The sequence below is a fragment of the Neovison vison genome, chromosome X, assembly GCF_020171115.1.
Source record: "Neovison vison isolate M4711 chromosome X, ASM_NN_V1, whole genome shotgun sequence".
Classification (NCBI taxonomy): domain Eukaryota; kingdom Metazoa; phylum Chordata; class Mammalia; order Carnivora; family Mustelidae; genus Neogale; species Neogale vison.
Genome location: NC_058105.1, coordinates 67,249,814 through 67,275,392, shown reverse-complemented (window position 1 = coordinate 67,275,392; position 25,579 = coordinate 67,249,814). Strand labels below are relative to the sequence as shown.

At 37.7% G+C, this 25,579-nt stretch overlaps 1 protein-coding gene across 1 annotated transcript in view; it reads right to left on the bottom strand.

The window, feature by feature from the left end:
• Positions 1 to 25,579, bottom strand: part of ZDHHC15 (zinc finger DHHC-type palmitoyltransferase 15) — a 201,653-nt gene that overhangs the window by 8,972 nt on the left and 167,102 nt on the right. Inside the window, exon 11 of the mRNA XM_044235924.1 lies at positions 2,273 to 2,347. Coding sequence (XP_044091859.1) covers positions 2,301 to 2,347 — 47 coding nt within the window. The 3' untranslated portion in view covers positions 2,273 to 2,300. The remainder of the gene's footprint in view (positions 1 to 2,272; positions 2,348 to 25,579) is intronic.

The following is a 25,579-nucleotide window of genomic DNA, read 5'->3' as shown; positions in this document are numbered from 1 at the left end:
TTATGGTTTTGGGTGCAATTGTAAATGGGATTGAAGGAGTACAACTTATCTTGATGAGCACTGAGTAATGTATACAATTGAACCATACTGTAATAGAACACTGTACTTTATACTTCAAAAATATATTGGTAAGAGAGAAGTTGAAGGCTCTCTCCAGTCAAAGCTAGGTTTATCAATGTTGTAACATGTATTGTTTTGGTTGCCAAATAGTATTCCATTGTATGGATATACCACATGTTATTTATCTATTTATCAGAAGATTCATGTTAGGGTTGTTTCCACATTTTGGCCACTATAAATAAAGCTGCTGTGAACATTCATGTGGAAGTTTTGTGTGGACATATGTTTTCATTTCTCTTCATTATATATAAGGACTAGAATTTCTGGATCATATGGTATTTCTATGCTTAACATTTTGAAAGACTGTGAAACTTTTCTAAAGGGAATTAACCATTTAATACTCCAATCAGTAATGTATGAGGTTTCTGATTTTTCCAGATCATTGTCAACACTTGTTATTATCTGTCTTTTGGATCCTAGTGGATATTAAGTGGTATCTTGCACTTTTGATTTGAATTCCTCTAATGGCTAATAGTGTTAAACATTTTTCATGTGCTTATTGATCATTTACACATGGAAAAATGTCTATTCAGATCCTTTGTCATTTTTTAAAAATTGGCTTTTCTTTTTATTATAGAATTGTAAAATTTCTTTATATATTCTGCATACAAGTCTCTTATCAGATATTTGATTCACAAATATTTTCTCCTCAAAGGCCATATATATATCATGATCATGGGGTCATGAATTATGTGGGATGCCCAAAATAGGTCTATAGAGACAGAAAGGTAGAGTAGTAGTTATCAAGTAGTGGGAATGGAAGAATGGAAGAATGAGTGCTTAAGAGTATGGAGTTTCTAAATGTTCTAAATTAATTGCAATGATGGTTGCACAACTCTGTGACTACCCTAAAAAGCAGTGAATTGTACATTTTAAGTCATCAAATTATATGGTATTGTGAATTATAGCACAATAAAGCTGATAAAAATGTAATTTTAAAATTAAACTGCATTATATAGCTTTTTAATGTAACTATTAATTGTTCTTCAAAATAGTTTTTTTTAAAAGATTTTATTCATTTATTTGACAGACAGAAATCACAAGTAGGCAGAGAGGCAGGCAGAGAGAGAAAGGAGGAAGCAGGCTTCTCGCCGAGCAGAAAGCCCGATGCGGGGCTCGATCCCAGAACTCTGGGATCATGACCCAGGCCGAAGGCAGAGGCTTCAACCCACAGAGCCACCCAGGCGCCCCCAAAATAGTTAGTTTTAATAGTGCAAACTATTTCATCATAATAATGGAATAATTTACTTCACCATTCCTCTATTGTTAGATATTTGGTTTTGTTTCTATTTTTCTGGTATTATGATAAATTGATAATTCATAGTTTTGTAGATCTCGGATTATTTCGTTAAAATACTTTCCTAAAATTTGGTTACCAAATAAAATTGTATGACTGTTTTGTGGTTTTTATAAATGTTATTAAATTACCATAAAAATGATGTATGAATTTAAACTTATATCAGCAGTATAGAAGATACCTGTTTCAACATGTTTTTATCAATACTAAGTACTATAATTTATAAAAATTGGTTGCTTTAGTAGATAAAAATTGATATTTTGGGCTATTTTAATTTGCGTTCTTTCTAATGAAGTTGAACAATTTTCATGTTTATTCTTCATCTAAACTTTCATTTTTTATTGCCCATTTTCTAATGGTTCTGTTTTTTTCCTTTCTGATTTGCAGTATCTTTGTAAATTAAGGATATTAAATTTTGCGTATTATATGTTTTGCAAATGTTTCTACTAGTTTGTTTTTTCGTTTTGAAGGAAGTATTTAGAATCAGTGCTTTTTGTTTAAAAATTAAGGCAATAATTTCTTTTTTACCTACAAAAACTTGATGCAAAATTTAAAAATATGTTAACATTTGTTAATTTTAAGTTATAAATAAATGGGTATTTAAAAATTTTGGGGAGATGGAGTGTTATGCACATGAATTCTATGTAAGGTCTATAGAAAGGGAAACACAGTATAAGGGCTATTAGTCAAGTTTATAAATTATATATAGAATTTCTACTTATGTTAATAATATGAGGGTGAGGAAATTAACAACTTGTTCACCAGAGTAAAAACTTACTTCTTTTCGAGTCTGCTTCCAAGCCTGTCTCTTAGCAGTCCAGGTAACACTCTAGGTACCTTCCTCAAAATACTGACCTGAGAGATGCAGGAAATGTGTAAACCACTATGTTTCTGTTTCCACGGTGAGAGATGATGAAGCTTCTGGATAACCTGTAAGGTTGAAAAGTGAAGGTGATCAAATAACCCTTTCTTTTATATTGGTGGATATTCATTCACTGGTATATTTCCTTTTGGTTCAATCCCTGTAGACAGCAGATATCTGGAGATCTCTAAAGACTGGTATGCTATACCAAAGCATTTGTAACCAGTTGAGATATTCACATTCTAAGAGCAGTCAGGTTGATGTAGTATAAAACAAGATTATTTTATTTATAAGCATCTGATCTATAATACCGGCAGGTATTAGACTTAGATAGCTGTGATAACAACTCAACATCATCTGGCTTTAATGGGATGCTTGGGTCTTGCTACTCACAAAATTGCCTTATCTCATGTTTTTCAATTGGATGTTACTGGAATAGCTATTAAAGTACTTTGGTGTTGTGTTTCAAAAAGGAATGAGGCATCTAGAAAGTAAGAGGCTTTGGAATTAACAAGCAACATCATTTATGGTATAAATGTTTTTGTCTCCTATCTGAGCATTTCAGGTGAGTAAAGTATACTCTGCATCAGCTAGCTTAATGTACAGATAATCACTTTCTTTATACTCTTTACATAATAATATACTTGGCAGTTTGAGATTTAAAAAAAAAAGTTGACGGGGGGAAGGAAAGTGGCGGTGGAATAGGGGGACCCTAGGCATGTCTTATTCCATGAACACAATGAAATAACTATCAAATCATTCAAAGTACCCCAGAAGTAGAACTGAAGACTGACAGAAAAAACTCAACAACTAAAGAAAGAGAAGATGTAACACTGAAAAAGGTAGGAAGTGGGGAGACATGGTATGGGGGAGAAACAGATCACAGGTACTGCAGAGGGGAGGGAGTCATGGTCATCGATAAGGGGAAGGGAGAGAAAGGAACCCAGGGGAATGCATAAGAATGTTTCCCCAAAGCCACTGGCTTGGAAAAGAGGAGGGGCTGAATTTCATGAGTTCTTGCAAAGAGCAGAGCTTAAAGCCTCAAATTTTAAAAGTCAGCAAGCCTGGCTGAGAAAGAGCCTGGGGTGTACTTTGCTGTTCCTGGAGAGAAGGCAAGCAAACAATGCAGGGGCAGAGGGTGTGGAAACAATGATCTGAAGAATACCTGAGGCATACAGAGGAGAGATTATTTGCTCTTCCCAGAGCACCACACTGAGTGCCAGCATCCACAGAGGTGCCTATCTAGGACAAAGGAGCTGGCTTGTATCATTTTTCTACCCTGTCCATCAGCATAAATACAGAGCCCCCTGGGGTAAACACAGAAGTGCCAACAAGCCCCATACCCTTGCATACTGGTAGGACTGCCCTTCTCAGTCACACTTGCCTCAGTCCCAGGGCAGCGAGCCCCTCCCCAAAAAGATCAGCACAAACCCCTAGCCAGACCATATCTCCCAACCACAGAGTTCTGCAGGGCCTCAGTTCTGGTGGAGGTGGTTTCAGATCTCATTTCACAAGAAGACCAGAGCATACCTATTTAAAACTCACCTCATTCAGGACAGGAATCAAAAACTGCCCACTGGAGGTAAGCAGAGCCTCTGCAGATGACTGGCCTGAAGGATAGAGAAGCCTAAACACAACAGCAGAGTATATGAAGCACACATCAGAGACTCCCTGAAGGCCCAGGCCCTGGGTACTGCATGACTCCATTGTCATAAGGCCATTACATTCAGGAAAAGAAAACATAACTGGCTTTTCCAACACAAAGATGAAGGTAGAGACTTAGACAAAACACAAACATGGAGGAATTTATCCTAAATGAAAGAATAAGATAAGGCCAGCTAGAGATGTAAATACAGCAGATATAAGCAACATGCCTGATGGAAAATTTGAAGCAAGAATTATTTATATGAATACTCACTGGGCTTGAGAAAAGAATGGAAGACATTAGGGAATACTTACCACAGAGAAAAGTGTTAAAAAAAACAATCAATCAGAAAGGAAAAATACAATAAATAAGATTGGAAACAGGCTTGATGTAATGAACAATAGACTGCAAGAAGAAGAGGAATGAACCAGTGACCTAGAAGACAAAAGAATGAAAAGTAATGAAGGTGAACAAAAGAGGGAAAGAAGAATTATGCAACACAAGAATAGACTTAGGGGACTCATGACGTCATCAAACACAACAACATTCTTTTTATAGGAGTCCTAAAGAAGAGAGAGAAAAGGGGGCAGAAAATTTATTTGAAGAAATAATAGCTGAAAATGTCTCTAACGTGGGTAAGGAATGAGATATCCAGATCCAGGAGGCTAAGAAAATTCCCATCAAAATCAACAAAAGCATGCTAACACTTTTCATTTCATAATTAAATTTGCAAAATATAGGGATAAAGATAAAAATCTTAAATCAACAAGACAAAAGAATTCCTTAACTTATAAGGGAAAAACCATAAGGCTAGCTGGGGATGTCTCAACAGAAACTTGGCAAGTGACAAGAAAGTGGCATGATACATTAAAAGTACTGAATGGGAGAAACTGGCAGCCAAGTATACTCTATCCAGGAAGGCTATCATTCAGAACAGAAGAGATAAGGAGTTCCCCAGGAAAAAAAACAACAACACTAAAAAAGTTCATGACCCCAAACCCGTCCCACAAGAAATATTAACAGGGACTCTTTGAGTGGAAAGGAAAAAGCCAAAAATGATAAAGATAAGAAAGGCGGGGTGTCTAGGTGGCACAGTCAGTTGAGCATCTGACTCTTGTTATGGCTCAGGTCATGATCTCAGGGTTGTGAGATGGAACCCTGTGTTGGGCTCCATGCTCAGCACAGAGTCTGCTTAAGACTCTCCCACTGTCCCTCCCCTCCATGCTCTCTCTAAAATAAGTAAATAAATCTTTAAAAAAAAAAAACAAGGATCAGAGAAAATCTCTAGACACTATGATAAAACAAGTAATAAACTGGTATTAAATATATATCTATCAATAATTACTCTGAATGTAAATGCACTAAACACTCCAATCAAAAGACATAGGGTGACATATCTTGAAAGAAGTTTCCTTTGCCTTTGGAGACGTATCTTGAAAGAAGTTGCTGTGGCTAATATTGAAGAGATTACTGCCTATGTTCTCCTCTAGGATTCTGATGAATTCCTGTCTCACATTGAGGTCTTTTATCCATTTTGAGTTGATCTTTGTGTATGATGTAAGAGAATGGTCCAGTTTCATTCTTCTACATATAGCTGCCCAGTTTTCTCAGCACCATTTATTGAAGAGACTGTCTTTTTTCCACTGTATATTTTTTCCTGTTTTGTCGAAGATTATTTGCCCATAGAGTTGAGGGTCTATATCTGGGCTCTCTACTCTGTTCCACTGGTCTCTGTGTCTGTTTTTATGCCAGTACCATGCTGTCCTGGTGATCACAGATTTGTAGCAAAGCTTGAAATCAGGTAACGTGATGCCCCCAGCTTTATTTTTGTTTTTGAACATTTCCTTAGCGATTTGGGGTCTCTTCTGATTCCATACAAATTTTAGGATTATTTGCTCCAGCTCTTTGAAGAATACTGGTGGAATTTTGATCGGAATAGCATTAAAGGTATAGATTGCTCTAGGCAGTATAGTCATTTTAACAATGTTTATTCTTCCGATCCAAGAGCATGGAATGGTCTTCCATCTTTTGTGTCTTCTTCAATTTCTTTCATGAGTGTTCTGTAGTTTCTTGAGTACAGATCTTTTACCTCTTTGGTTAGGTTTATTCCCGGGTATCTTATGGTTCTTGGTGCTCTAGTAAATGGAATCGATTCTCTAATTTCCCTTTCTGTATTTTCATTATTAGTGTAAAAGAATGCCTGATTTCTGTACATTGACTTTGTATCCTGCCACGTTGCTGAATTGTTGTATGAGTTCTAGTAGTTTGGGGGTGGAGTCTTTTGGGTTTTCCATATAAAGAATCATGTCATCTGCGAAGAGAGAGAGTTTGACTTCTTCATTACCAATTTGGATACCTTTTATTTCTCTTTGTTGTCTGATTGCTGTTGCTAGGACTTCTAATACTATGTTGAACAAGAGTGGTGAGAGTGGGCATCCTTGTCATGTTCCTGATCTCAATGGGAAGTCTGCAGGCTTTTTCCCATTGAGGATGATATTTGCTCTGGGTCAACTTTTGGGACTTCATCAAAATCAAAAGCTTCTGCACAGCAAAGGAAACAGTCAACAAAACAAAGAGGCAACCCACGGAATGGGAGAAGATATTTGCAAATGACAGTACAGACAAAAGGTTGATATCCAAGATCTATAAAGAACTCCTCAAACTCAACACACACAAAACAGACAATCATATCAAAAAATGGGCAGAAGATATGAACAGACACTTCTCCAACGAAGACATACAAATGGCTATCAGACACATGAAAAAATGTTCATCATCACTAGCCATCAGGGAGATTCAAATTAAAACCACATTGAGACATCACCTTACACCAGTTAGAATGGCCAAAATTAGCAAGACAGGAAACATGTGTTGGAGGGGATGTGGAAAAAGTGGAACCCTCTTCCACTTTTGGTGGGAATGCAAGTTGGTGCAGCCTCTTTGGAGAACAGTGTGGAGATTCCTCAAGAAATTAAAAATAGAAATTCCCTATGACCCTGCAATTACACTCCTGGGTATTTACCCCAAAGATACAGATGTAGTGAAAAGAAGGGCCATCTGTACCCCAATGTTTATAGCAGCAATGGCTACAGTCGCCAAACTGTGGAAAGAACCAAGATGCCCTTCAATGGACGAATGGATAAGGAAGATGTGGTCCATATACACTATGGAGTATTATGCCTCCATCAGAAAGGATGAATACCCAACTTTTGTAGCAACATGGACGGGACTGGAAGAGATTATGCTGAGTGAAATAAGTCAAGCAGAGAGAGTCAATTATCATATGGTTTCACTTATTTGTGGAGTATAACAAATAGCATGGAGGACATGAAGAGCTAGAGAGGAGAAGGGAGTTGGGGTAAATTGGAAGGGGAGGTGAACCATGAGAGGCTATGGACTCTGAAAAACAATCTGAGAGTTTTGAAGGGGTTGGGGGGGAGGTCGAGGTACCAGGTGGTGGGTATTATAGAGGGCACGGATTGCATGGAGCACTGGGTGTGGTGCAAAAATAATGAATACTGTTATGCTGAAAATAAATAAAAAATAAATTTAAAAAAAAGTTTAAAAAAAAGACATAGGGTGTCAGATGGATGAAAAAAAAACAAGACTTATCTATTTGTTGGCTATAAGAGACTCATTTTAGACCTAAAGACACAAGAAGATTGAAAGTCAGGAGACGAAGAAAAATTTATGTCACAAATGGATGTCAAAAGAAAGCTGGAAAGAAACAGATTTTTAAAAGATTTATTTATTTATTTTAGAGAGACGGGGGGTAGGGACAGAGGTAAAATATCTCAAGTAGACTCTTCACTGAGCATGGAGCTTGACACGAGGCCCAAACATATGGCTCTGAGATCATGACCTGAGCCAAAATCAAAAATCAGATGCTTAACCAACTGCGCCACCCCGGTGCCCCAAGAAAAGTACTTACATCATACAAACTAGACTTTATTTTTTTCAGTATTTGTTTATTTTATAGAGAGCATGAGTGCAGGGCGGGTTGGGAAGGGCAGAGGGAGAAGGAGAGAGAAAATCTCAAGCAGACTCCCCACTGAGCGAGGAGCCTGATGTGGAGCTTGAACTTAGGACTCTGAATCATGACCTGTGCTGAAATCAAGAGTCAGATGATTAACTGACTGAGCCACCCAGGTGACACGAGACAAACTAGACTTTAAAAGAAAAACTGTAAAATAAAAGATGAAGAAGGGCCCTATGCAATCATAAAGGGGACAATCCAACACAAAGATCCAAAAATTGGATGTATTTATACACCCAACATGGGAGTACCAAAATGCATAAAACACTTAATATCAAACATAAAGAAAATAAATGATAAAAATACAAACATTAGGGGACTTTAATACTCCACTTATATCAATGGATAGATCATCTATACAGAAAATAAACCAGGAAACATGGTTTTGAATGACACACTAGACCAGATGGGCTCAGCAGATATATATATATATAACATTCCATCATAAAACAGCAGCATACACATTTTTTCAAGTGTACATGGGCCCAACAGAATAGACAACATACTAGATCACAAATCTGGCCTCAAGAAATACTACGAGATTGAAGTGGTTACATGCAACCTTACTGACCACAATGCTATGAAAGTAGAAGTCAACCACAAGAAAAAATTTGGAAAGACCACAAATACATGGAGGTTAAACAATATGCTACTAAACAATGAATGGGCCAATAAGGAAATTAAAGAGGAAATCTAAAAATACATGGAAAGAAATGAAAATGAAAACCCGACTGTCCAAAACCTTTGGGAGGCAATCACAAGCGATCACAAGAGGGATGTGTATACCAATAAAGGCCTAATTCAAGAAGTGAGAAAAATATCCAATCACAACCTAACCTTACACATAAAGGAGCTAGAAAAAGAACAACAAACGAAGCCTAAATCCAGTAGAAGGAGGAAATAATAAAGATTAGATCACTAATGAGTGATATAGAAACTAAGAAAATAATAGACCAGATCAATGAAACCAGAAGGTAGTTCTTTGAAAACATTAATAAAATTGACAACCGTCTTTCTAGACTTACCAAAATAAAAGAGAAAGGACCCAAATAAATAAAATCACAAATGTGAGATGATAAGAAACAACCAACACCACAGAAATCCAAACAATTATGAGAATTTTATGAAAAAAATAATGCCAACAAACTGGGCAATCTGGAAGAGGAGGATAAATTCCTAGAAACATATAAACTACCAAAACTGTAACAGGAAGAAATAGAAAACTTGAACACACAAATAACCAGCAAAGAAACTGAATGAGTAATAAAAAAAATCTCCCAAATAACAAAAGTTGAGGACCAGATGGCTTCCCAGAGGAATTCGACAAAACATTTGAAGAATGGTTAGTACTTATTCTTCTCAAACTATTAAAAAAAAATGGAAATGGGAGGAAAACTTCCAAACTCATTCTATGAGACCAGCATTACCCCGACATCAAAACCAGAGGGAGATACCACTGAAAAAGAAAAATACAGGCCAATATCCTTGATGAACATGGAGGCAAAAATTGTCAATAAAATACTAGCAAACCAAATCCAACAATAATTTAAAAGAATAATTCACAATGATCAATTTGGATTTATTTATGGGTTGCGAGGATGGTTCAATATTCACAAATCAATCAGTATGATGCACCACAATAAATGAAATGATAAGAATCATATGATCATTTGAATAGATGCATAAAAATTCATTTAACAAAGTTTAACATCCATCCATGATAACAAGCCTCAACAAAGTAGGTTTAGAGGAAACATACCTCAACATAATAAAGGCCATACATGAAAAACCCAAAGTTAACATCATACTCAATGGGGAAAAACTGAGAGCTTTACTTCTATGGAGGGGAACAAGACAGGGATGTCTATTCTCACTACTGTAATTTAACATAATATTCGAAGTCCAAGCCACAGCTATCAGACAACAGAAAGAAATAAAAGGCATCCATATCAGCAAGGAAGTAGTAAAATGTTCACTATTTACAGATGATATAATTTGTATAGAAAACTTTAAAGACTCTACCCCCCCCCAAAAAATAAAAAAACCGACTAGAACTGATACACAAAACACAGGATACAAAATCAATATACAGAAATATATTGCATTCCCATACACAATAATGAATCAGCAGAAAGAGAAACCAAGGAATCAATCCCATTTATAACTTTACCCAAACCCATAAGATACCTAGGAATAAACCTAACCAAAGAGGTGAAAGACCTGCACTCTGAAAACTAGAAAATACCGATGAAAGAAATTGAAGATGACCCAAAGAAATAGAAAGACATCCCATGCTCTTGGATTGGAAGAAAAACATTCTTAAAATGTCCATACAACCCAAAGCAATCTATGCATTTAATGCAATTCTTATCAAAACACTACCAGCATTTTTTATAGAGCTAGAACAAACAATCATAAAATTTGTATGGAACCACGAAAGACTCTGAAGAGCCAAAAAAATCTAAAAAGAAAAGCAAAGTTGGAGGCATCACAATTCTGCACTTCAAGTTACATTACAAAGCTGTAGTGATCCAGACACTATGGCACTGGCACAGAAATATAGACACAGATCAATGGAAAAGAAGAGAAAACCCAGAAATGAGCCAACAACTATATGGTAAATTAATCTTTGACAAAGCATGGAAGATTATCCAATGGAAAAAAAGACAGCACCTTTAACAAATGATGTTGGGAAAACTGGACAGAGAGATACAAAAGAATGAAATTGGACCACTTTTTTACACCAAAAATAAAAATAAATTAAAAATGGATTAAAGACCTAAAGGTGAGTGCTGAAACTGTAAAAATCCTAGAAAAGAATACAGGAAGTAACCTCTTTGACATTAGCTGTATCAAATTCTTTCTGGTATGTCTCCTGAGGCAAGGGAAACAAATGAAAACAAACAAACAAGCAAAACTATTGGGACTTCTCAAAATAAGCTTCTGCACAATGAAGGCAACAACCAACAAAACTAAAAGGCAACCTATGGAATGGGAGAAGGTATTTGCAAAATCACTGTCAGATAAAGGATTAGTATCCAAAATATATAATGAACTTATAAAATATAACACCAGAAACAAGGAATCCAGTTAAAAATGGGCCGAAGGCTTGAGTAGATCTTTTTTGTTTCACTGATCATCCAGAAAATGAAAATCAAAACTACAATAAGATATCACCTCACACCTGTCATAAAGGCTAAAATTAGCAACATGAGAAACAGCTAGTGTTGGCAAAGGTGTGGAGGTGGGAAAGGGGAACCCTCCTGCACCACAGGTAGGAATGCAAACTGCTGCAACCACTGTGGAAAGGAATATGCAGGTTCCTCAAAAAGTTAAAAGTAGAAATATCCTACCATCCAGCAACTGCATTCCTAGGTATTTTCTCAAAGAATACAAAAAATAGGAATTCAAGGGGATACATGCACCCCAATGTTTATGGCAGCATAATCTACAATAGCTAAATTATGGAAATAGTGGAAACAGCCCAAGGGTTCATTAATAGATGAACGGAGAAAGAAGATGTGAAGTGTGTGTGTGTGTGTGTGTGTGTGCGTGCGCGCGCGCGCGTGTGTGCGCGTGCGTGTACAATGGAATATTACTCAGCCATAAAAAAGAATTAAATCTTGCCATTTGCAATGGCATGGATGGAGCTAGACCAGTATCATGGTAAGTGAAATAAGTTTGTCAGAGAAAGAGAAATATCATATGATTTCACTCATATGTGGAATTTAAGAAAGAAAACAAATGAGAAAAAGAAAGAGAGAGAGAGAGAGAGAGAGAGAGAGACAAACCAAGAAGTAGGTGCTTAAGTAAGAGAAGAAACTAATGGTTACCAGAAAGCAGGTGGGTGGGAGAATGGGTTAAATAGGTGGTGGGGACTAAGGAGTACTCTTGTTATGAGCACAGGATGATATACAGAATTGTTGAATCACTATATCATATTCCTGAAGCTAATATTACACTGTATCTTCATTAGAATGTAATAAAAAACTTAATAACTAAATAAGTAAAAAGTTGGCAGCAGTTGTCCCTTACAGTTTTTGGTTAGTATATTCTTTATGAAATTATTGTGCCATTCAGAATACTTCCATAACTGTGAGGTCTAGATCCCAGAGTACAGATGTCAGTCAGGATGGATTACCCTTGCCACAAGAGGCTGGAAAATTTTCATGCCACTGTGTTAACCAGACAGATTCCAGATCATGGCTCTATGGTGGGCACAATATTCTCTCTTTTCTGGAATCTCAGAAGGAGGTTGGTCTTGCCCTTAAGTCCAAACAGAAAGAAGCTGTATTTACCCAGCTCTTCAGTGAAGGACATACAGAAAATAACTCATGTTTGTCTAACATCTCAAAGAGAAAAAGAGACAGTAAGTGCTTAAGCATGTAACTTATCTCACCTATACACTCCCACCAAGAAGGTTATTGATAGTGTGAAAGAAAATTCTGAACTGTAATGTGCTATTTGCCTTTCTGTTCCTTGCTAAGGCTGGATGTCTCAGAATTTGGTAGTTATGGTTTGGCAATGTATCTTTTCAGAAATTTAGTATTCTGCTAAATGCATTTCTTTAGCTTTTTACCATTGCAGTCCACATTCTTATTTGGCACAGAATGCTTCCTCTCAGCGCTTATTTGATCGGGCTTGTAGACATTGAAGCCTGAGCTGAAAAACTGGATTATCAACTTCAAAGTACCACTCCTGGTAGAGATCAAGCTAAAGCAGGAAAGGCAGTCATCATGTGGTGAGGACTAAGTTGAAAAAATACAGATAACTTCAAAAAATCATGCTTTGCGTAATAGAAGACAAATGAAGAATTAGGAAGTTAATTTGCTTTCTACTATCTGCACCTATACTGCTTTCCCCACTCCCACCTGCTCTTGATGCCTGTTGTTATAGTGATTTCATCATTTATTCAATAGATGTCTACTTATACCAAGAATGATGTAATTTCAGTATTAGTGTATGCTCAGCATTCATTCTCTTCCTGTCTCATTCTAGATCTCCTCCTTTCCTTTAAAATCCTATATTTCTATATAAACCCTGGATACCAGAACAGTATGTGCACACTTCTTTCTTAGTCATTGGTTTTCAGAGATAGGGAAGTGTGGAGAAATGGACACAATGTGGAATCTGGAAGAACTTCTGTTGAGTTGCAACTGTTTCGTGGCCTCATATAAGTCATTTTATCTCTTTAGCCTCAGCTTTATTATCTGTAAAATAGGGCAATACTCTCTCCTTCACAGTATTTTAATGACACTCTCACCTAAATTATGAGTATCCTCTAAGGATCTGACCTTTACACTCTTAAGTTCTCCTTTTCCATTCATTTCCTTGTCCTTATGTATGCATCTCAACATTCCTTAGGTGATTCCAAATTTCACATTTATCTCCTTTCCCTAGACTTACTTTCTCCCTTGATGATCTCCTCCACCTCTAATAGGTTTAACTGCTATCTCTATATGAATTACTCCCAGATGTTTCTTGTCACTGGGACTATTTCTAATTAATTACAGTGCCTCCTGGCTTTGATCCTTCCTCTTCATTTCTAGTGTTAACCATCACTCATGAAGCCATTGTGACATATGGCTAACTATCTATTACTCTTTCTGGTTTTTGTCTCTCTAAATTTTAATTCATCCTGTGTACTAGTAACTAAGTATTCTTTAAAAACTGTATCTTTTATTATATCAATATCACTCAAGACCAAAAGTTAATAGTGATTTCTTATTGTTTAAAGTCTACAAAGCCCTCTACCATCTGTCCATATCTTACTTTCCACAACCCACAATGTATTTAGAAATGAATATTCTCCTCAGTGATCTAGCCACATTCATGTCATACTTCTTACCTAGAATGTTTGCTTATTTCTATCATCTATCCAGATGTTACTTATCCAAATAACATCTCACTTAAGTCCCGTCTCTTCCTCAAAACGTTCACCACTATAGATCATATACTTTTCCCTTTATTAATATACTCAGTGTTTAATCATCACCAACAATCACATATTTACCATGTGTACCACACAGTACTTAGCATGAGGCTAAGCCGACATAAGGTATGCAGTTGCTATCATCACTTTTATGGCAATGTGCTCATTAAACTTGTGCACTTTTCCTATCCTTCCTTCCTTATAATTGCAAATTCCATGGGGGCAAAGCTCACCTATTATTTATCTTTGTATCCTTCTATAATACCTTGTCTGAGTATAACTTCATGAAATGTTTTCTGAATTGAACTGATTGATTGGAGACCTTCAATATTTCAGGAAAATATGCCAATTCAGAGCTGAGGCTTGGATACTTCAAGTAAATCAGTAAAATGAACATCCATGATATTATTACATAAGGTAAATTTTTCAGGAGCTGTGGGTGTGGCCACATCCTTTTTAACTAGAAACATAAGAAACAAATCACTTGGAAAATGCCTAACTACCTAAAGCGTAGTCCCCTCCCTAACCTAGTGTGTTATGTTTGATACTTTCAGGAATAAGACCTAGAATTTCTATTCTCAAGGCAAATGATAAGTGTGAGAATAGTTTTATAGCCTGGTGGTCAGAATGCTAGGTGGATGTGATAAGAGGTAATGACTGGGTATCCTTAGGAGAATACTTGATCAAAGAAATTTTGTTCCAGAATAAGGGAGGCATATTTATAATGTGAATTTATAGTGGTTGCTTAGATATATTTCTTCCAAAAAAAAAAAGAAAAAGAGCTATTTGGTGATAGGTATATGGTTGTGGTTATTATTTTGACTCCTCAATATCAGATGGGATCACAGAACATCACACCTTAGAACTGAGGATAGCTTGGAGATCATGCAATTGAAATTGAGGTCCAGAGAAGAGAAGGGACTTTCCAAAACTCATGCATTGAATCTAGTGGCAAAGCTGGGAAATGATTTCCACACCAGGGGCTTTTTTTAAAAAATATTATTTATTTATTTATTTGACAGAGAGAGATCACAAATAGGCAGAGAGGCAGGCAGAGAGAGAGGAGGAAGCAGGCTCCCTGCTGAGCAGGTAGCCCAATGTGGGACTCGATCCCAGGACCCTGAGATCATGACCTGAGCCGAAGGCAGCGGCTTAGCCCACTGAGCCACCCAGGCGCCCCACACCAGAGCTTTATCCATGTTTTTTCATCATTCTCTTTCTAATGAAAGAGGCATAGGAACTGAGATAATTTTTTAATGGACCTTAAAGAAGTCTATAAAAATTAAAAGTAAATAGCAAAGGAGAGACCCTGGGTGGTACGGTGGTTAAGGGTTTGAACTTTGGAGGCAGATTCTGTCACTTATTAGCTATGTGACTTTGGGCTTCTCTACACTTGAGTTTCCTCGTCTATAAAATGGGGTTATTTAATATTTACAACTCACAAAATGTTTATGACTCTTAAATGTGACAATGCCTATAAATCACTCTGCATAAAATAGCCATTCAACAAATGTTAGTTGTACCCTTAGAATCAAGCAGTTATCTACATGCAGCCTTATTTTGTTAGGGCTTCAGAGAATAATAAAATAAAGGTGACAGTGTTTCTGACATCAAGGAATTCCCATCCAGTCCCTCGTCATCCAAATTCTGTTGAATCCAGGTTACTATCTTCATCACTTAGCTTGGGGTCTCACTCATTACTTGTGACTTACACATATTTTCTGCCTCTTCATCCCTTGCCATCAAACCAAATTCTACCTAATTTTAAGGTCCAAATTCTACCTCCCCTGTAAAGCCTTTTCTGACCAGTCCAGCCTTACAAGAATCACTCTTCTTTGAATTTCTATAGAACTTTACAATTCTACTCATTTGGTCAACATTATATCCTGCATTGTGTTTTGTTAAGCAATTTTTCATTTTTGTGTTTATCCTCTCAAATAAATTTAACAAATGTTAGTGTCTCTCTTTTCCCCTGTCCTTTACCTAAATATTCTTGGTCAACCAACCAGACATTCTCCCCCAGAATGGCACTAACCACTGTATGTATTCTGAATGATAGAAAATAGCCTTATAGAATAGAGACACTCAAATAATCATCCCAAATGTGTATTCATAAGTATAACTTACTGGAAGACCAGGTTGGTAAAATGTTAGTATAGGCCTGTATATCTTGAATTCCTATATAGAAAGCTGGTAAAGCGGCATTCTTCAAAGAGCTGGAGCAAATAATCCTAAAATTTGTATGGAATCAGAAGAGACCCCGAATCGCTAAGGAAATGTTGAAAAACAAAAATAAAGCTGGCGGCATCACGTTACCTGATTTCAAGCTTTATTACAAAGCTGTGATCACCAAGACAGCATGGTACTGGCATAAAAACAGACACATAGACCAGTGGAACAGAGTAGAGAGCCCAAATATGGACCCTCAACTCTATGGTCAATTAATCTTCGACAAAACAGGAAAAAATATACAGTGGAAAAAAGACAGTCTCTTCAATAAATGGTGCTGGGAAAACTGGACAGCTATATGTAGAAGAATGAAACTCGACCATTCTCTTACACCGTACACAAAGATCAACTCAAAATGGATAAAAGACCCCAATGTGAGACAGGAATCCATCAGAATCCTAGAGGAGAACATAGGCAGTAATCTCTTCGATATCAGCCACATCAACTTCTTTCAAGATATGTCACCAAAGGCAAAGGAAACAAAAGCGAAAATAAACTTCTGGGACTTCATCAGAATCAAAAGCTTCTGCACAGCAAAGGAAACAGTCAACAAAACAAAGAGGCAACCCACGGAATGGGAGAAGATATTTGCAAATGACAGTACAGACAAAAGGTTGATATCCAGGATCTATAATGAACTCCTCAAACTCAACACACATGAAACAGGCAAACATATAAAAAAATGGGCAGAAGATATGAACAGACACTTCTCCAATCAAGACATACAAATGGCTATCAGACACATGAAAAAATGTTTATCATCATTAGCCCTCAGGGAGACTCAAATTAAAACCACATTGAGATATCACCTTACACCAGTTAGAATGGCCAAAATTAACAAAACAGGAAACAACATGTATTGGAGAGGATGTGGAGAAAGGGGAACCCTCTTCCACTGTTGGTGGGAATGCAAGTTGGTGCAGCCTCTCTGGAGAACAGTGTGGAGATTCCTCAAGAAATTAAAAATAGAGCTTCCCTATGACCCTGCAATTACACTCCTGGGTATTTACCCCAAAGATACAGATGTAGTGAAAAGAAGGGCCATCTGTACCCCAATGTTTATAGCAGCAATGGCCACGGTCGCCAAACTATGGAAAGAACCAAGATGCCCTTCAACGGATGAATGGATAAGGGAGATGTGGTCCATATACACTATGGAGTATTATGCCTCCATCAGAAAGGATGAATACCCAACTTTTGTAGCAACATGGACGGGACTGGAAGAGATTATGCTGAGTGAAATAAGTCAAGCAGAGAGAGTCATTTACCATATGGTTTCACTTATTTGTGGAGCATAACAAATAGCATGGAAAACAAGGGGTGTTAGGGAGGAGAAGGGAGTTGGGGGAAATTGGAAGGGGAGGTGAACCATGAGAGACTATGGACTCTGAAAAACAATCTGAGGGGTTTAAAGTGGCAGGGGGGTGGGAGGTTGGGGTATTAGGTGGTGGGTATTATAGAGGGCACGGATTGCATGGAGCACTGGGTGTGGTGAAAAAATAATGAATACTGTTTTTCTGAAAATAAATAAATTGGGAAAAAAAAGAAAGCTGGTAAAGAATTGACTGAGATTATGGACTCTTTCATGGTCGGCCTTACCTATTGCCACTCTGCATGGGAATAAATAAGGACAATTTGGTACCCTGAAGGAGTATATTCTTTGAGGTAGAAAATGTGAATTTAACTTAGGGCCTTGTCTAAGTACTATGGTAGTGTCTTAAAGTTACTCATGCATGATCACAGAGGTCTGGTTAGGCCCAAAGAGCTATGTGATAAGGTATTTTTTTTCCTTCAAGCAAGATACAATGGCTATCTCTGACTGGCAGATGATTGCACAGAAAGTCACCCATAGATGTTTCTTAACAACACAGTTCTTGATGTGAAAGGTCCTTTGTCTCAGAATCAGAGCTCTTATATACAGGATGTACTTGGAGGGTTTGAGTTCTCATGAAGAGAAGGGCTCTTACCAATTCTTTCAGGAGGTCCAGAAATTAGAGCAATCTTTGACATAGGATGGAAGTGTGCTTCGATAGGAGTATCACTTCATCATCTTCCTAAAACAACATTTTTCTCACATCATGCACAAAAACCTGCACAAAAACCATCAGTAGTTCCTCATCATCCACATAATAAAGTTTTTAGTCTTGTATCGAAGGATTACCTGATCTGATACCAATTTACTTGCTGACTTAATCTAACAATCATCTTCTATATGCAACACTATTTTGAAAGGTATGCAGAGAATACTGATATCAAGGTGACTAGGTCTCTGACTTCAAGGAGTTTCTATCCACTCACCCACCATTTAAACTCTTTGCTGGAGGTAAGATACTTTCTTTAAGTCCCTCTCACTTAGCTTGTGGTCCCATGCATTGTAAACCGTGACTTTCCTTGTACTTACTGTATTTTTATTCCTTGCTACCAATTCAAATTCTATCTAATCTTTAAGGCCCAAATCCTACCTATTCTGTAAAGCATTTCCTGACTAGCCACAGGAGTCACTCTCTCCTCTGAATTACCACAGCATAAACTTCATGGTTCTATTTATTTGGTCAATAACATATCTTATTTTAAGTTTCGTTAGGCAACTTTTCATATATATGTATCTTATCTCCCCAGATAAATGCAAAACCCTTGAGTTCACAGATAATAATGCATAATGCCTCTTATGATTCTAATGTCATAACCTAAATATGTTCTCAACAAATACTAGCTTATTTATTCTGTTCTTCCTAATAGGTTTTTTATTATGGCAACATAAACTACAAGATTGAAAATGAATCAGAAATCTTTTCTAACTTGAACAGTTACTAATGGTTTCAAACAAAAAAGGTTTATCCAAACAAAACAGTAGGAAATTGGGCTCTATATAAAACACAAAATATGCTAGAGTCTAATTCAATGTATTTCTGGATAAGCATCCAGTATTTGATAAGACTAATTTTTCTAATCTCTGGGTATCAGAAGGTTGAATTAACAAATTAAAGGAAATTTTTGTTTTTGTATCATAGAGATTTTTCTTGACAAAATATCCCTTTTGGGATATACTCTATTAAAATTATTAGAATAGGGAGTTGGGTGGAAGATCGCAGTGGAGTAGGTAGAACCTAGGCTCGTATCATTCCTCAAACACAGCTAGATAATAATCAAATCATTTTAAATATCACAGAAATAGGGAAACTGGGTGGCTCAGCAGTTCAGCTTCTGCCTTTGGCTCAGGTCATGATCCTAGGTTCCTGGTTGGGCTCCCTGCTCAAGCAGGAAGCCTGCTTCTCTCTCACCCACTCCCCCTGCTTGTATTCCCTCTCTTGCTGTCTCTCTCTTTGTCAAATAAGTAAATAAAATCTTTGAAAAAAAATACCATAGGAATCACCCTAAAGACTGACAGAACAAACTCCACAACTCAATGTAGAAGTCACAATGAGGACAGGATGAAGTGTAGAGTTTTGGTTAAGAGGAGAAATGGATCTTGGGTGTTGCAGAGGGGAGGGATATGTGGTTACAGAGAAAGGTGAGAGAGAAAGAGAGAGAGAGAGTAGAGCACACAGGGGAACACAGAAAGAGAACATTTCTCCAAAGCTATGGGCTGGGAAAATGAAAGTGGCTGATTTTCATGTGAGTTCTTGCAATTAGTGGGTCCCAAAGCCTAGAGTTTTGAAGGTCAGCAGGTTTGGGTAGGATAGAGCCCTGAGGCACCACGTTGTTCCTGGAGAGAAGGCAGGCAAAAAAAACCCAGAAGCAGAAAGTACAGAAAGAGGATCTGAAAAACACTGGACATAGGAGGGGAGAATATTGTTCTCAGAGTGCTTCCCTTACCAGGGAGTGTTCACAAGGATGCTTCTCCAGGGACAAGGGAGATACTTGGCCCCATTTCTCTGCCTTGTCCCTCAGTATAAACACAGAACCACTGCAGGAAGCAGTGCAGCGATGACACAGGCTGCCTAACTTGCTTACACCAAGTCCCGTACCCTTGCACTCAGGTGAGACTGTCCTTTTCAGTCAAGTCTGCCTCAGTGTGGTGGGCCCTTCCCTTGAAGACCAGCAGAAATCCCTGCCCAAACCATGTCTCCCAAGAGAGAGTTCTGCAGGGCTTTAGTTCTGGATGAAGTAGTATCAGGTTTCAGTATCAGTATTCAACAAGCAGACCAGAGCACATTTACTTAAAACTCACTACATTCGGGACACCTGGGTGGCTCAGTGGGTTAAAGCCTCTGCCTTCAGCTTGGGTCGCGATCCTGGGGTCCTGGGATCAAGCCCCACAGTGGGCTCTCTGCTCACTGGGGAGCCTGCTTCCCCCCACCCTCTGCTTGCTTGTGATCTCTCCCTCTGTCAAATAAATAAACAAAATCTTTAAAAAAACAAACTCACTACATTCTGGCCAAGGATCAAACACTGCCCACTGCAGGCAAGGACAGTCTCTGTAGACAACTGGCGTGAAGGAAAGAGCAGCCAAAACACAACAGCAGAACATACACAGCACACAGCAGAAGTGTTCCATGAGGCACCTGGCCCTGGACACCACATGGCCTCTTCTTCATAAAGTCATTACTCTCAGGAGTGGGAGACACAACCGGTTTTTCTAACATACAAATGAAAGTAGAGACAGACAAAATGCTATGACAGAGGGATTCTTCCCAAATGAAAGAACAAGATAAGGTCATGGCCAGAGGTATAAGTGAAACAGATATAAGTAACATGCCTGATGGAGAATTTCAAGCAATGTTCATAAGGATACCTGCTGGGTTTGAGAAAAGAATGGAAGATATCAGGGAGACCCTTACCACAAAGATAAAAGAATTTAAAAAGAATCAGAAATAAAGAATACAATAAATAAGATTGGAAATATGTTTGATGCAATGAACAGCAGGTTGCAAGAAGCAGAGGAATGAATTAGTGATACAGAAGAAAAAGTAATAGAAAATGATGAAGCTGAACAAAAAAGAGAAAGAAGAACTTATACACGAGAATAGGCTTAGGGAACTCAGTGACTCCATTAAACATAAAATTCATATTATAGGAGTCTTAGAAGAAGAAGAGAAACAAAAGGGGGCAGAAAAACTACTTGAAAAATAATAGCTGAAAACTTCCCTAATCTGGGGAAGGAAACAGACATCTAGATCCAGGAGGAAAAGACAGCTCCCATCAAAGTCAAAAAAGAAGGCCAAGCCCAAGACATTTCATAATTAAAATTGCAAAATCCAGTGGCAAAGAAAAAAATCTTAAAAGCAGTAAGTTAAAAGAAGTCCTTAACTTACAAAGGAAGATTCATAAGCTAGCTGGAGATTTCTCAAAAGTAACTCAGAAAGCCAGAAGGAAGTGGCATGATATATTCAATGAGATGAATGGGAAAAATCTGCAGCCAAGAATAGTCTATCCAACAAGTCTATCATTCAGAATAGAAGGAGAAGTAAAGAGTGTCCCAGAGAAAGAAAAACTAAAGGAGTTCATGACTAAACTATCCTGCAAGAATATTAAAGGGGACTCTTCGAGTGAAAAAGAAGATGAAGTGTCAAAGACAAGAGAGGATCAGAGAAAATCTCCAGAACCAATGGCAAAACAAGTAATAAAATGGCACTAAATACATATCTATCAGTATTTACTCTGAATGTAAATGGACTAAGTGCTTCCATCAAAAGATAGGGTGTCAGAATGGCTTAAAAAACCCCCACAAGATCCATCTACATGCTGCCTACAAAAGACTCATTTTAGACGTAAAGACACCTGTAGATTGAAAGGGAGGGGGTGGAGAAAAATATTTATCATACAAATGGATTGCAAACGAAAGGTGGAGTAGCAATATTTACATCAGACAAAACTGATTTTTAAAATTTTTTTAAATTTAAATTCGATTTAATGAACATATAGTATATTATTAGTTTCAGAGGTAGAATTTAGTGAATGAACCAGTTGCCTATACACCCCATACTCATTCCATCAAGTGCCCTTCTTAATACCCAACAGCCGGTTACCCCATCACCCCACCTATCTCCCCTCCAGCAACCTTCAGTTTGTTTCCTATAGTTAAGAGTATCTTATGGTTTGTTCCCCTCTCTGATTTTGTCTTATTTTATTTTTCCTTCCCTTCTCTTATATTCATCTGTTTTGCTTTTTAAGTTTCACATATGAAGGAAATCATATGGTATTTGTCTTTCTCTGATTGACTTATTTTGCTTAGCATAGACAAACTAGATTTTTTTTTCCAATTTATTTATTTTCAGAAAAACAGTATTCATTATTTTTTCACCACACCCAGTGCTCCATGCAAGCTGTGCCCTCTATAATGCCCACCACCTGGTACCCCAACCTCCCACCCCCCCGCCACTTCAAACCCCTCAGATTGTTTTTCAGAGTCCATAGTCTCTCATGGTTCATCTCCCCTTCCACTTTACCCAAAAGCATATACCCTCCCCAATGTCCATAACCCTACCCCCCTTCTCCCAACCCCTCTCCCCCCAGCAACCCACAGTTTGTTTCGTGAGATTAAGAGTCACTTATGGTTTGTCTCCCTCCCTATCCCATCTTGTTTCATGGATTCTTCTCCTACCCACTTAAGCCCCCATGTTGCATCACCACTTCCTCACATCAGGGAGATCATATGATAGTTGTCTTTCTCCGCTTGACTTATTTCGCTAAGCATGATACGCTCTAGTTCCATCCATGTTGTCGCAAATGGCAAGATTTCGTTTCTTTTGATGGCTGCATAGTATTCCATTGTGCATATATACCACATCTTCTTGATCCATTCATCTGTTGATGGACATCTAGGTTCTTTCCATAGTTGGGCTATTGTGGACATTGCTGCTATAAACATTCGGGTGCACGTGCCCCTTTGGATCACTATGTTTGTATCTTTACGGTAAATTCCCAGTAGTGCAATTGCTGGGTCATAGGGCAGTTCTATTTTCAACATTTTGAGGAACCTCCATGCTGTTTTCCAGAGTGGTTGCACCAGCTTGCATTCCCACCAACAGTGTAGGAGGGTTCCCCTTTCTCCGCATCCTCGCCAGCATCTGTCATTTCCTGATTTGTTGATTTTAGCCATTCTGACTGGTGTGAGGTGATATCTCATTGTGGTTTTGATTTGTATTTCCCTGATGCCGAGTGATATGGAGCACTTTTTCATGTGTCCGTTGGCCATCTGGATGTCTTCTTTGCAGAAACCTCTGTTCATGTCCTCTGCCCATTTCTTGATTGGATTATTTGTTCTTTGGGTGTTGAGTTTGTTAAGTTCTTTATAGATTTTGGACACTAGTCCTTTATCTGATATGTCGTTTGCAAATATCTTCTCCCATTCTGTCAGTTGTCTTTTGGTTTTGTTAACTGTTTCCTTTACTGTGCAAAAGCTTTTGACTTTGATGAAATCCCAAAAGTTCATTTTTGCCTTTGCTTCCCTTGCCTTTGGCGATGTTCCTAGGAAGATGTTGCTGTGGCTGAGTTCGAAGAGGTTGCTGCCTGTGTTCTCCTCAAGGATTTTGATGGATTCCTTTCTCACACTGAGGTCCTTAATCCATCTTCAATCTATTTTTGTGTGTGGTGTAAGGAAATGGTCCAATTTCATTTTTCTGCACGTGGCTGTCCAATTTTCCCAACACCATTTATTGAAGAGGCTGTCTTTTTTCCATTGGACATTCTTTCCTGCTTTGTCGAAGATTAGTTGACCATAGAGTTGAGGGTCTATTTCTAGGCTCTCTATTCTGTTCCCTTGGTCTATGTGTCTGTTTTTGTGCCAGTACCATGCTGTCTTGATGATGACAGCTTTGTAATAAAGCTTGAAGTCCGGAATTGTGATGCCACCAACTTTGGCTTTGTTTTTCAATATCCCTTTGGCTATTCGAGGTCTTTTCTGGTTCCATATAAATTTTAAGATTATTTGTTCCATTTCTTTAAAAAAGATGGATGGTACTTTGATAGGAATTGCATTAAATGTGTAGATTGCTTTAGGTAGCATAGACATTTTCACAATATTTATTCTTCCAATACAGGAGCATGGAACATTTTTCCATTTCTTTGTGTCTTCCTCAATTTCTTTCATGAGTACTTTATAGTTTTCTGAGTATAGATTCTTAGCCTCTTTGGTTAGGTTTATTCCTAGGTATCTTATGGTTTGGGGTGCAATTGTAAATGGGATTGACTCCTTAATTTCTCTTTCTTCTGTCTTGTTGTTGGTGTAGAGAAATGCAACTGATTTCTGTGCATTGATTTTATATCCTGACACTTTACTGAATTCCTGTACAAGTTCTAGCAGTTTTGGAGTAGAGTCTTTTGGGTAACCAGCTCTACAGGAAATACTGAAAGGGGCCTCTAAGCAAAGAGAGAGCCTACAAGTGGTAGATCAGTAAGGAACAGAGACAATATACAGTAACAGTCACCTTACAGGCAATGCAATGGCACTAAAATCATATCTCTCAATAGTTACCCTGAATGTTAATGGGCTAAATGCCCCAATCAAAAGACACAGGGTATCAGAATGGATAAAAAAACAAAACCCATCTATATGTTGCCTCCAAGAAACTCATTTTAAACCCAAAGACACCTCCAGACTTAAAGTGAGGGGGTGGAAAAGAATTTACCATGCTAATGGACATCAGAAAAAAGCAGGAGTGGCAATCCTTATATCAGATCAATTAGATTTTAAGCCAAAGACTATAATAAGAGATGAGGAAGGACACTATATCATACTCAAAGGGTCTGTCCAACAAGAAGATCTAACAATTTTAAATATCTATGCCCCCAACGTGGGCGCAGCAAACTATATAAACCAATTAATAACAAAATCAAAGAAACACATCAACAATAATACAATAATAGTAGGGGACTTTAACACTCCCCTCACTGAAATGGACAGATCATCCAAGCAAAAGATCAACAGGGAAATAAAGGCCTTAAATGATACACTGGATGAGATGGATATCACAGATATATTCAGAACATTTCATCCCAAAGCAACAGAATACATATTCTTCTCTAGTGCACATGGAACATTCTCCAGAATAGATCACATCCTCGGTCCTAAATCAGGACTCAACCGGTATCAAAAGATTGGGATCATTCCCTGCATATTTTCAGACCACAATGCTCTGAAGCTAGAATTCAACCACAAGAAGAAGTTTGGAAAGAACACAAATACATGGAGACTAAACAGCATCCTTCTAAAGAATGAATGGGTCAACCGGGAAATTAAAGAAGAATTGAAAAAAATCATGGAAACAAATGATAATGAAAATACAACGGTTCAAAATCTGTGGGACACAACAAAGGCAGTCCTGAGAGGAAAATATATAGCGGTACAAGCTTTTCTCAAGAAACAAGAAAGGTCTCAGGTACACAACCTAACCCTACACCTAAAGGAGCTGGAGAAAGAACAAGAAAGAAACCCTAAGCCCAGCAGGAGAAGAGAAATCATAAAGATCAGAGCAGAAATCAATGAAATAGAAACCAAAAAAACAATAGAACAAATC